This window comes from Tubulanus polymorphus, chromosome 10 (genome assembly GCF_964204645.1).
Source record: "Tubulanus polymorphus chromosome 10, tnTubPoly1.2, whole genome shotgun sequence".
Lineage (NCBI taxonomy): Eukaryota > Metazoa > Nemertea > Palaeonemertea > Tubulaniformes > Tubulanidae > Tubulanus > Tubulanus polymorphus.
The window spans coordinates 1,890,717-1,904,007 of NC_134034.1; the positions used below are offsets into that span (position 1 = coordinate 1,890,717).

The 13,291-nt window shown below is 41.4% G+C and overlaps 2 protein-coding genes across 3 annotated transcripts; one reads left to right on the top strand and one right to left on the bottom strand.

The window, feature by feature from the left end:
- Nucleotides 1-195: 195 nt before the first annotated feature.
- On the bottom strand, nt 196-11,086 carry LOC141912319 (ATP-binding cassette sub-family B member 6-like). 2 transcript variants are annotated; one of them, XM_074803568.1, is made up of 15 exons: nt 10,445-11,086; nt 9,687-10,193; nt 8,607-8,736; nt 7,303-7,498; nt 7,024-7,122; nt 6,763-6,865; nt 6,573-6,662; nt 5,787-5,908; nt 5,143-5,318; nt 4,392-4,597; nt 3,778-3,927; nt 3,404-3,566; nt 3,101-3,275; nt 2,193-2,469; nt 196-1,750 (listed from the first exon to the last, which is right to left on the bottom strand). In XM_074803568.1, the coding sequence occupies exons 1-15, from the start codon at nt 10,495-10,497 to the stop codon at nt 1,585-1,587; spliced, it is 2,613 nt and encodes an 870-aa protein (XP_074659669.1). In that variant the 5' UTR covers nt 10,498-11,086; the 3' UTR covers nt 196-1,584. The 2 variants fall into 2 exon arrangements, with proteins under 2 accessions (XP_074659669.1, XP_074659668.1); XM_074803567.1 differs by having other exon boundaries at nt 8,607-8,748.
- Nucleotides 10,479-13,055, top strand: LOC141912342 (acyl-CoA-binding protein-like). Its single transcript, XM_074803596.1, has 4 exons — nt 10,479-10,592; nt 12,166-12,280; nt 12,541-12,603; nt 12,691-13,055. The coding sequence occupies exons 1-4, from the start codon at nt 10,584-10,586 to the stop codon at nt 12,765-12,767; spliced, it is 264 nt and encodes an 87-aa protein (XP_074659697.1). The 5' UTR covers nt 10,479-10,583; the 3' UTR covers nt 12,768-13,055.
- Nucleotides 13,056-13,291: the final 236 nt, after the last annotated feature.

The following is a 13,291-nucleotide window of genomic DNA, read 5'->3' on the forward strand; positions in this document are numbered from 1 at the left end:
AATTCCGAATTGAATTGATTACGACGATACGGATTACTGGACCGGACGTATTCAATTCAATTTTACGTTATTGATAATTTTTTCTGACATGCGGTACGGGTGTGAAAATCAGAATTGTCCAATTGCGTCGGAGAATCGAAATTTTAAAAAAATAAAGTTTCAAAGATTTAATTATTTCTTCATTTTTATTTCGACGTTGCAGATACAAATGCTGGGTGATAATATAGAAAAAAACATAATCCCATTGGCTTTAGAAAACAAAAGCCCGCCAAGCAAAATCAAACTCCTTAAAGATAACAGACAAATCTATTACAGTATAAACTTTGCCTTACACACACGTATCCAACTCGGACAAAAACGAAATCCTCTTTCTGAATTCCTAATCCATTTTCCTATCCTTGACTTGGTGATAAAAAAAATGTGGACAAATTTTACCGGTTGCGCAAGTTTGTCTGAGTAAGGTGAGAGTTTAACTGTGAAAAAAAGTTTCAATTCAACACTTGGTATTACAGCCTGATTCAGATTGTCTTTAATAATCAAAATAATGAGATAATCCTTTTTCACCTATTTAAACGATCCTATATCATTGCAATATCATGGTCCAGACTAGTTAGTTACCTAATCGTTGGTGGTAAGCTTTTTATAATCGGATGGGCTTATGTGAAAATATCCGATCGTGAAACTAAACCACAGTTAGGTTACTGACTAGGTCCAGACTTGATACCGCAGGAGGGTCCAATTCAGGAAGGGGTACGAGCATTTCAAATTAGGGCGAAGGTCACCTTGAAAGAGAGCTTAACTCATTTTTGGAAAACAGAGAGCAAGCTTATAAAATTAAAGTGTTTTATCTACAATATTTTCATTTTTCCGTGGAATTGCAGGACTTGAATTTTCAGGGGGTGGGACACACTTTCCCCTTGGGACAGTCCACCTGCCTGCGCAGTAATCACGAATTTTGTGCAAAAAAAAGAACAGAGATCAACATAAAATACCTTAAGCCGAACGACTTGACTGAATTCACTAGGCGTCCACAACTAATTCTAATAATACATTAAATATCACAGGTAATGGGTCAATCATCAATAACATTGACACAAAATCATTAAAAAACAAAATAAATAATTACACGGCTTGAGAAACTCTAACAGGACTGGCCTTCAGCTTATTCAATAATAAAAACCAACAAATTCTAAGCTGCTTTTTCTGGAAAATATACCCCGAATCACATCATTATTCAAATTGGGATCCAGTCTCATGAAGAATCAACTGAAACCGCCTTCAACCGATGACAAATAATATGATTACAAATTTAATTGTCACGGACAATTCTTAATTCCACAAATCCCATCAAACCAACATTGTCGTCATAGGTATAAAAGTGGTAATTTTTAATGAAGTCATTGGGGGATTTATCGAGACAACCAGTCCATCTTTCTGTAAAGGTGCCTATGTATGATGTCATAGGGGGATTCATTGAGTCACCCATTTTTCTGAAAATCAGTACCATTTTTTGGTTTGTTTATGAGTCTACACACTAACGTACGATGTCATAGGGGGATCAACGAAGGCAGCCATGATAGAAGATTACGAATGATGATGATGATGATGAGGATGAGATTCGCTAGGAACTTCATCGACGACCTTGACCTCGTCGCTGTTGTCTGCCTCCGATTCCGTCTGCTCCTGTTCCGATTGTTGTAATTTCCACATCGAATGATAGACGTCTTTACGCTCCAACAAATCTTCGTGTCTGAATAGAGAAAATAAAAAACCCGATATTCGAAGTCGATTCTATTTCGACGTCGGTGCTGCCCCCTGGTGGCTGTAGGTCAAAATACCCCATCAAGAATCCCCCAGGAAAATTCGTGAAAAACTCACCCAGGAAAACTCCCCCCACAGAAGAATGTTCCAAATTTCCAATCAATTTTCAAAGGATTGTTTACATATCATCCTGTCAAGTGTAATTCACAGGGTTTCATCCCTTCATGGTCTCATGTTGAAAAGGGAAAAGATCAGCCAGTTTTGAAATTCTAACAATAGGCCTATGTTTCCTGTGTTTCCATGGCTAGGCACCATGATAGGGATAATTACCTGCAGGATTTCTACTTTGGGGGTTTGACATTCGTGGAATCTTTCTGAGAGATTTTTAGATTGGTTATCAAAATCTACCGATGGCGGTAATAAATACTAACCGGCCGCGTTCGACGATGGCGCCCTCTTTCAGTACGAGTATCTGATTGGCGTGCACGATCGTCGACAGTCGATGAGCGACGATGATCGTCGTGCGGTTCTCGCAGATTTTCGCCAGCGACGCCTGAATGTTACGTTCGGTCTGCGTGTCGAGAGCAGACGTCGCCTCGTCGAGTAGAATGATCGCCGGCGATTTCAGGATCGTCCGCGCGATCGCCACGCGCTGTTTCTCGCCGCCGCTCAATTTCAACCCTCTCTCTCCGACCACCGTGTCGTATCCTGCGTTAGAGAGAGAAAATAACAAATAACAGATAACGCCCCCTATTAGCGATACAAACAACTTATACTACGGAAATGTTTACAGGGCTGCCAACCTTTTTGAAAAGTGCGATCGGTAACAATTGAATTTTTTTCAGTAACATTTCATTGAAACATGAGGAAAGTAACAAATACTGAAAATCAGGAGCATTTGGCAGCTCTGAACTTAAGACCAGTCTAAGATCATCTTAATTCTGGGATCATTCATTTATTACCTACGCATTAGGGGAGGGGTCAGTGTAATTGCGTACTGTAATGCTTACTGAATATGAAAAAATGGCCGATTTTGCGTACAGAGGGGGGTTGAAAAAGTCAAATTTCATGCGTACGTAATAAATGAATGATCCCTCTATAACTAATCTAACAACTTAAGACCAGTTTAAGCTGATTTTGGTTCCGTAACCAATCTAACATTTTACATTGTGGCCCCTACAGCCTATCTGAATGGACTGTCAAGCCGCCTGTGATGAGTGATAAAAGGGACCTCTGCAGTTGATAAGAAGAACTAACAACAAATTCTCTGCTCCAAGATGAACTTATAACCATTACTACGCCCTCCGCAGTTGACAATATGAACTAATTAAAAACTTACTATCGGGGAATGCTAATATTTTCTGATGAATATCCGCGGCCTCGGCCGAACTCTCGACCTCGTCGTCGCCGGCGCCGACGCGTCCATAGCGTATGTTATAACGGATATTATCATTGAACAGTACGGTATCCTGCGGCACGACGCCGATACTCTGTCTCAACGAGTGTTGCGTAACCTAGCAGATAAAACAAAACTAACAGTACGAATTTATATCGGGGAGTATCCTCGCTTGCCAGGGTTCGATCGCCCCCCCCCCCCGCGAAAGCTCACAAATATCAACGGGCATTGTTACGCGTAACTAACCTTCGATATATTTTGCCCGTCGAATAAAATGGCGCCCGATTTTATATCGTAGAATCTGAACAGCAGACGGATGATGGTCGATTTGCCGGCGCCGGACGGACCGACGAGAGCGTACGTCTGCCCGGGCGGAACCGTGAACGATATATCCTTCAATATCGGTTTACTGTAAAAAATTACACAACCATCGTGATTAAAACATCGACCCGATTTTGGGTAACAACCCGATTTTACTTTGACCCTCACTACAGGGTGTCTTCTCATTAAATCATATTCTGTTAAAATCCAATGTAATAGTGCGTATTATTCGGAAATTAACTTAGAAATCAATGTTGACCCAATATTGGGCAACAATCCGATTTTACTTCGACCCTCACCTCGGGTTGTAATGGAAGTTGACGTTTTTGAATTGGATTTGACCTTCGGTTATGGTTAGAGGTCGCGCGTCATCATCGTCGACTATTTCCTGTTTCTCTTTCATCAAATCGAACATGTTCTCCATATCGATAAACGATTGTTGTAAAACTCTGCAAAAAAAAACCGAAAAATTTCATAATGTCTTCATATCGGCCATCTTGAATTGATAAAGAGTTACTGCAGGCATCACCAGATGGCGTGACTAACAGTCAGTATATGACGGTGAAAAATTACAAATGTGAATGAATCACATTTAAACTAGCAACACCTGGTGGATCCTCACTTGCTATAGGAGGAATCTCTATTGCCGCAGTAGTTGATGTCCTACTGCACACCAATGACACCTGGTGGATCCTCACTTGCAATAGGAGGAATCTCTATTGCTGCAGTAGTTGATGTCCTACTGCACACTAACGACACCTGGCGATCCACACTTGCCACAAGATAAATAATCTTCTATTGCCGCATTAGTTCATTCTTCACACTAGTGACACCTGGTGGATTATCTAGCACACTCTATTTTCACAGTTACGTAGCTAGGCGACAACCCGATTAATTATACAACAATTCTTACCGATAGAATGTTCCGAAGAAGTTAAGCGGTCCGTAAAGCTGCACGACGTACGTAGCGAACAACACGAAATCTCCAACAGTAAAACGATCGCCGTCGACGATATACGACGCCATTAACAACGAACCGGCTAAAAATCCACACGTTATAATCACATTCTGTAGAGTATTTAACAGATTCAACGATGCGGTCGTGATCCATTCAGCTTCCTAGAGAAGAAGAAATCGTTTTTAGAATATTTTTGAAATCGAAATCAGGCCTCGGTGTCAGGCCTATCTCCTGTGTACGAGACTTCGGACTGGACCTCCAGTCAATGAGACCACACTCCAGATCTTACCCATCCTCTGACTCCATCCACTCTATGAGACTTGACCTCCAGTCTTTGAGACCTCCTATCTATGAGACTGGTACTTCATTGTGATACCAGTCCTACAATTTGTAAGACCAGACCTCCAGTCTATGTGACTGACCCTCAAGTCTATGAGGCTGACCCTCCAGTCTATGAGGCTGACCCTCAAGTCTATGAGGCTGACCCTCCAGTCTATGAGGCTGACCCTCCAGTCTATGAGGCTGACCCTCCAGTCTATGAGGCTGACCCTCCAGTCTATGAGGCTGACCCTCCAGTCTATGTGACTGACCCTCAAGTCTATGAGACCATACTTCAGCCTATGAGACCAGACTCCAATGTATGACGCTGGACCTCCCATCTTTAAGACCAGACCTCAAGTCTATGAGACCGGCTCACGAGACTCACCTGATATTTAGCGATTGATTCCGCGTAACGATTCACTTCAAACTTTTCGGCCCCGTAATATTTCACGGTTTCGAAGTTGATCAATGAATCGACACCGCGAGCGTTCCGTTCGTTGTCCAATTTATTCATCGTACGACGGTACTTTGTCCTCCACTCGGTCACCGCGATCGTTGCCACTGGAAACCGATGCAACAATCGAAAACCGTTAAGCAATCAGAGATCCAACAACAAAATCGGACAAGAAAATATCAATCTTTCTAACCGTATGGGTCTAAAATCAGGGTACTGTGTATACCTCAGACAAACTAGACCGATTAATTTTTCTCTGAGATTTTAGAGCAATAAGATGAATGGTTATCACGAGTAAGAAAATTTGTTATGTATCTTAAGGTGGGGGCACCCTGTCAGGGGTAAGTGTAGTTAGTTACCTAAACGTTGGTGGTAAGCTTTTATAATCGTATGGGCTTATGTGGGCGTTAATATTTCACCATGTTTGACAGGTGATGCCATCTTATATTAGTGATAAGAACTAATTACCGGGTACTAATAACATCAATTCACAGTGATATCACCGATTTATACACCGCACTTGTAGACGCACTGAAAGGCTTCGATGAATTAGAATTGAAAGATTTACAACTTACGAAGATAGAGGAACATCGTGAGGAATACAATCAGACCGAACCAGCCGTTGAACGTCGTTATGAAATACACGATAGCGATTATGATATCTACGATCGTCGGGCCGATATTAAACACCATCGTACTGAAAATAATACAGAGAAATACAGAAAAACTACCCTCAACGAAACACGCTCCTAAATCGCTCCTTTGTGGAGCAGGGGCAGATCCAGGGGCTGGTTGCGTAGTCATGGCTTAGACTTGAGACCAGTCTAAGACCAACATAGTTCTATAGCCAATCTAACAACTGAAGACCAGTCTTTAGTTTTGAGACCACTTTTGAACTTAAGTCACGACTGTGCAACTGGCCCCAGGGGACTTTTGAGACTTGAACGAGCCCATCAAATATGTTTTGAGCGCCCCGTTTAATTTTGTTAACAAACAAAAAAAAAAAATTGGCGCATTTCAGAGCGGATGTACGCTTAACCTCTTCACTACCGCAGATAATGTAACCTATCTCACCAGGATTCGAACCCAATGGCATCAATCAATTCAAATAAAATCGGTATTAGAGGCTGTTAGCATTACTAATCCTCCACCTATGAGTAAAAATTGGAACTAAGTTGAGGCAGACAAGTCTATAGTACGGCTACACACCAGCAGTGCAATGGCTCACCACACCAGCAATTGTAGTAAATGGCGACGTAAATATACGTCGCGCATGGTGAGAGAAGAGGTTAATATTCAATACGAAAAGATAGGCCTATTAGCAGACGACCGCCCTAATTCTACCCTCGATGAAGACTTACTTGAGAACTTGATTGATGCTGCTCGTGCCGCGGTCCATAACACGCAAAACTTCACCGGTTTTCCGGCTCAGATGCCAACTCAACGACAATCTAAACGCACGAAAAAACATTCCACGCGTTGAAACAATCGAAGCATTTGATCGTAAAATAATAAAAATTGCTTAGGGTATAAACACGCGTCGAACCCTACCCGTGTAGATGGTCGAATAACTTCGTTTCGATCCCCTTCGTCGTGTATTGTTGAACGCGTATCCATAGAAACGTGCGCAGATTATTCAACAGACCCATCGAACCTGAAACAGATCGCGGCGATATCTTGAAATTTCAAACGTCGATTATTTCTATCAAAGAATTTAGAATTTGAGCATTTTCTAAATTGGGCCATTTAAAATTTTTCAATATCAAGATTTGAAAATTTCCTATTTTGAAATTTCAAAGCGATTGGACTTACCAAATCCTCCACCTTGTAGGAACCTCAACGCGACGTAGATGAGAACTAGATCCCAGCGGAACAGTAATGTCTGCTTCGGTTTAGGCGTCAAACTATCAACTGTGAAATCAATCAAATTCATCGATCAATCAATCAAAAGAAACTCATGAATCAAATCACTCAAACTCAGAAATCAAACTCATAATTAAAATCACTCGAACTTATAAATCAAATTGATCGCACAAAAAGGCCTAAATGAATCAAATTTCTAGGAAATTGAATCGAGAAATTGAATCTTGCCGATTTGTTTGTAGTAGATGGGTACGAGTAGATTGACGCCGCGTCCGGCTATCAGAACTATCAAACAGAATATCACTCGAAGCTGAAGTAAAATGCTTCCCTTCGGCCAAATGAAAGGAAATATCATTTTGAATTTCGAGATTATTCCCGCCCATGTTGACTGCCTTTGCTGTTCCTCGGCTTCGTTCAACAAAGCCTGAAATAAACAAACGAATCAAACAGAATTCAATGAGTTCTGTAACTGATGTCTGCCTCCATAAATCCCCCTATGACATCATCAAATTGTCTACAAGTGATTTGCTTTATGGATACTTCTAGAAAAGATGTCTGCCTCCATAAATCCCCCTATGACAAGTGATTTGATCTATAGAGACTTCTAAAGAAGATGGCGGCCTGCATAGATCTCCCTAACACATCATCAAATTCTCGCAAAGCGATTCGATCTAGAGATACTTCCAGAATAAATTGATGCCACCATCAATCCCCCTATGACATCATTCGATGCTATCAGTTAGATGGATCAATTCACTTGTCGCTTTTGATGATGTCATCATACACAAGGGGCTTGTATTAGAAGTTTGGGGTGAATGGTAGTCAGTAACCTGACTGTGGTTTAGTTTCACGATCGGATATTTTCACGGAATAGTAGCTTAGATCATCCAATATCCCTGTGATGTCATGGGGGGATTTATAAAGGTAGCCATCTTCTCTGAAAGGGTCTATCAATCAATTTGATGATGTCATAGGGCGATTTATGGAGGCATATCTTTCCTAAAAGTGTTTATCGATCAAATCACTGGGCAACTCAATGATGTCACCGGGAGATTTATGGAGGCAGACATCTTTTCTAGAAGTTTCACATGATGATGTCATAGGGGGATTTATGAAGGCAACCATCTTTTCTAGAAGCATCTATCCGATCAAATTACTGGTAATCAATTTGATGATGTCATAGGGGGATATATGGAGACAGACATCTTTTTTAGAAGTGTCACATGATGATGTCATAGGGGGATTTATGAAGGCAGCCATCTTTTCTAGAAGCGTCTATATCAGATCAAATTACTGGTAATCAATTTGATGATGTCATAGGGGGATTTATGGAGACAGACATCTTTTTTAGAAGTGTCATTTGATGATGTCATAGGGGGATTTATGAAGGCAGCCATCTTTTCTAGAAGCGTCTATCAGATCAAATTACTGGTAATCAATTTGATGATGTCATAGGGGGATTTATGGAGGTAGTTATCTAAATTGATGGTTCATAGGATTGAAGACAGCGACCTATTATTAGCTTTATTTACCTCTGCTTGTTCCTCATCAGCATTTATAAGCAATCTGAGTTGATGTAAAGGTAAAGCAGGAGCCTTTATTCCTAACACAAACAAACTGAAAGTGCTGATATAACGCACCAGCCACAACCCGAATTCAATCCTGTGAGATGATCTGAAATCGAGAATGAGAAAAAATTTGAATTTACACGTTAAGCTAAGCATACATCGACAAAGCGACCGGAGACAACTAGTTGCTAGTGAGCGAGTACCCCGATCAGATCGAAAATTTAATGAAAACCAGCAACTGCGTGGCTCATGCCGGTCGCTAGGTCCGTAGCGCACACATCGACAGCAACTGAGATGTGTTTTAGCAAATATTCTTGAGGGCATCACAAGTCACGTGACAAATAGCTTTGTTTTAGTAAGTTACAACTATGTGTTGTTGATTATGGAGCGCTCACATCGACGGATATGAGAGCAACTGAGTACAACTAGTTGCTCAAAAGTAGAACATGAGCAACTGGGTAGAACTGGAGATAGATGGACGCTAACCAATCGTAAGCTCGCTCACATCGACAAATTCGAGCAACTGATTGTATCCAGCCAGTTGCTCTCATGCGCCGAAAACTGCCCGGCAACTAGTTGTCTCCAGTTACTTCGCCGATGTACGCTAGGCTTTAGATTTTATCACAGTCGCTCAGAAGTTGATTTAAGATAACCGGCGGATGAATTACATAGTATTCACAATGGACTCTTAATTGTCACTATGTCAACTATCCACTTATTGTTTCTAACCAACTTTTGACCAACTGGACCCCGGCCAGTAACTATTCAGTAACCTGTCTGTGGTTCAGTTTCATGATCGTATATTTTCACAAACCACAAGCCCATCCGATTTTAAAAAGCTTACCACCAATGATTAGGTAACTAACTATAACCAGTAACGAGACTGTTTTTAGTCAGTAACTGGACTACGGAACTGCAGTTTAGTCAGTGAATGCCTTGATCTAAAGAGCGGCCATATAGAACAATGTTTCCAACAAAATCGGTCAAAATCTCACATAATCCAATATCTCCATTTTGATGCGGAATAGGCAGAGCTGAACTTACCCTTTAATATCCCACCACCAGAGGTCGCTGTTCCAGCTGACGAATGCCACATTCTCCGATAAGAACGCCGCGCCCCAGAAGACGAGTAAAACGAGCCCGTGCCCGCGGGTCGGTATCGTCGGCAACAACCAGCGCCGCTCTTTAAAAACCAAACAAATCGACACGGTCCAAGCGGCCGTGCGTAAACAAGCGCGCGCGATCTCGAACCCGTAAACAGTTCCGGCGTGGAGTTCAGAGACGTCCATAATCACCCGCACGACGCTCTCGACGGCCATCACACCGGCCAGCGCCATCTGCAGGACGAACCATGCGTTCACGCGTAATAAACGTTCGTCGACGCGGTTGCCGTACTTCCGATAGAACCCGAGTTCGGCGACTCCACACGCGACCACGAACACGAACAGCACGCCCGCCGATATCGTTTCAATAAAACACGGAGCGAATCCTTCGCGCAGCCACGGAGTGGTCAAATTCGCATCCGTCGGACAGTACAACTTCAACATTTTTCTAAACAAAAAAGGGGCGAGACCAATTTAGTTCCAAGAAACCAGCAAATATCTGACAACGTTTTCTGGCCTGATTTTAAGATCAAAGTACAATTACAACAGATAAGCTTCTCGGGGCATTAATTGGGTCGCAGATTTTTATTTTTTTACGTAAAGATCAACGACCTTCAGTCTGTCGGTGAGTCGGCAAATCTATATTGAATTTGAATAAAGTCTGCTTTGAATTTGAATAAAGCGAATTGGATTTATTACGGTACGGAATTCGGACCGGACTGAAATAGCGGTCGTTCGGTTGAATCAATCATCAGTCGTTCGCTCAGTTGATCCTGGTAGTAGGCGTCGTCGGTTTCTGTCTGGTGTGTCACTTCACAACGAGTTCTAAAAGTCCACGATGTCTGAGGTGAGGCAAAATTTACTCCATTCGATTTTTGCCGTTTTCTGAACGATTACGCATCAGTTGTCACGTGTCGATTCGTTAGATTTTGGTCGTTTCCGAAGCGAAAAATGAAAAATCCGATTTTTTCCCTGCTAATTAACGCACGAAACCTATCCGTGTTTTCGACAATTTTACGGTTCCGACGCCGGTCGAGAATTCGATGAATTAATTTATGTCAACCAATTTTAAACCGGTCACAGAGGCCAATGAGTCTCGTATTTGAAGTTTCGATATGAGAATACTAACTTTAGATCATCCAATATCCCGGGTACTAAAGGCCTGAACCTGTGGATTGGAATGAATGATTCGAGCTTACTACACCTCCAAACTTCAAACACGGGCCCCGTCATATGTCAAGGTAGATACGATATAAAGATCGAACAATGATGGTATCTCAGTAGGTAGCTTGATTTAACTAGCCTGCTACAACTACTGCTAGAGCAAGAAATAATTATAGTGATCAAAACCTCCAGCTGATGATTCTGTAATCAGGCTTATTAGTTAATTGATGAGCTAATTAGTTTCATGTTGGGCGGCGTGATACAAATCATGTATACCTCATATGGAATTAAGTCCAAAGGTAATAATACTCAACAAGTTCTTTCATGACATATAGCAATTGATAAGATAGGGATAGTGATATATCTAAGTTTGATAAACTACCTGAACTTTCAGTGACAACACTACAGGTCCGATAAATGTCCTTATAAACAGTGTGGATCCAGGTGGGTACCGAAGATTCTGGAATACCGTCGAGCTTTGTCAGCACCCCTGGAATCCATTCCATGGATTTGACGTAACTAAAATTGCCCTCATTTGGCATGATTTGGCGTAGTTTGATGTTAAGTGCCCTTCCCCATAATAGTGAGTGCCCTTATACAATTTGGAACCCACTCGAGATAGAGCCCTGGATCCGCTTTCGATAAAACGCTTTGTTACACACTTTTTAGAATCTCTCATGTGACTTGTTTGGTTAAACATGTGTATCTTTATAGGGAGCGTCCAGAAATTACTTACCTCAAAATCTCCCGTTTTTCTGACCCCCCTCCCCCCGTGTACCACCTTTGTTCCAAATTCACTGATCCCCCCTCATAGGTACGTACCATGGTACCCATGACCACACCCCCCCCCCAAATTATATTGATGCAAAGAACACAAATCGAAACAATTTAAAAAATATCAATACCTGATTCCAACAAGTGCGTGTAAGATCGATACCGGAACCTGGTAATGGGGAATTCCCAGTTGAAGTCTACTACAAGTCACTTGAACAAGTCACTAAAAGCCGATAAAACACCAGTATCGGCTATTTTCATTTGAGTTTGGTGCATAAAGTACGTACCAAAATTGACCCCTCCCTCAAAGTATGTACTTTTTTTGCTGACACACTCCCCCATGTACCACTTTGTACCAAAATTCAGTAACTTCCCTCCCCCAATTAGAGTTACGTAATTTTAGGACGCGCCCTTAGCTACTTCATGTGCGAGTCAGTCGAGTGCAATCGAAGTTGTGATTGTTTTGTTTTTGTTTATTGTAGGCATTCCTTAAAGCAGCGGAGGAAGTAAAGAATTTAGCGAGTGAACCGAATGATCAGGAGAAATTGTATATATACGCTCGTTTCAAACAAGTTAATGTAGGAGACTGCAATACTTGTGAGTATCGAATAAAATAAACTGCCTTCACCCTATCCATCTAATTAGGGGTCATTCATTTATTACGTACGCATTAGAGGAGGGGGGAGGGGTCAGTGCAATTGCGTACTGTAATGCTTAATGTATACGAAAAAATGGCCGATTTTGCGTACAGAGGGGGAGGGGGGGTTGAAAAATTCAAATTTTATGCGTACGCAATTAATGAATGATCCCTTATGACTGTCAATATTATTCACTTATCAAATCTTCGTGTTTTGTAGCTCGCCCGGGAATGTTAGATTTCGCTGGTAAAGCTAAGTGGGACGCTTGGGACGCTTTGAAAGGTTGCCATTGATAATCAATAACCTCGCAATTAATCAAAATCAACAGCGTTTCTAAATGTTTTTATTTGATTATCTTTATTTTTGTAGGTATGACCAAGGAGACCGCCGAACAAGAATATATAAAAAAAGTAGAAGAATTGAAGGCCGCCTATGGGATGAAGTAATCGACCCTCACTCGCCACAGCGTGTTTCACGGACCGGGCACCGGTCTTTACATGGATCAACGAAGCACTTACTCTGGCATGTGAGGCGGAGTTGTATACGATCAAAGAATTGCTCACATCCGACCTAATTAAATCATGCATTCTACGTGTTAATTGAAATTAAGAATCTATGAATGTTTCGAATTTTTATTTGTTTCTCTTTTGTTCGAAATTTTTTAATTATTTCCTTCGATGGGGCCAGAGTAAAATAAAGTAGATCACAGCAGTATGTCAATATATTTCTGTAAACCACAGAGTTTTCTCTCGAATTATTGTTTATCCGTCTGCTTCTAAGGATTAAGTAGCTGATTGATCAATGAGTGAGCCGATGATAGTACTACAGTGGAACCTCGTTAGTACGATATCTTATTGAGTTTTACATTAAAATTTCCGTCAACAATTCAAGGTTTATAATAAATACTGTTCACCTGTTGCACTAAAGGTTCTGGTTACTGAAATTTCTACTCGCTGAACAATGAACGTGA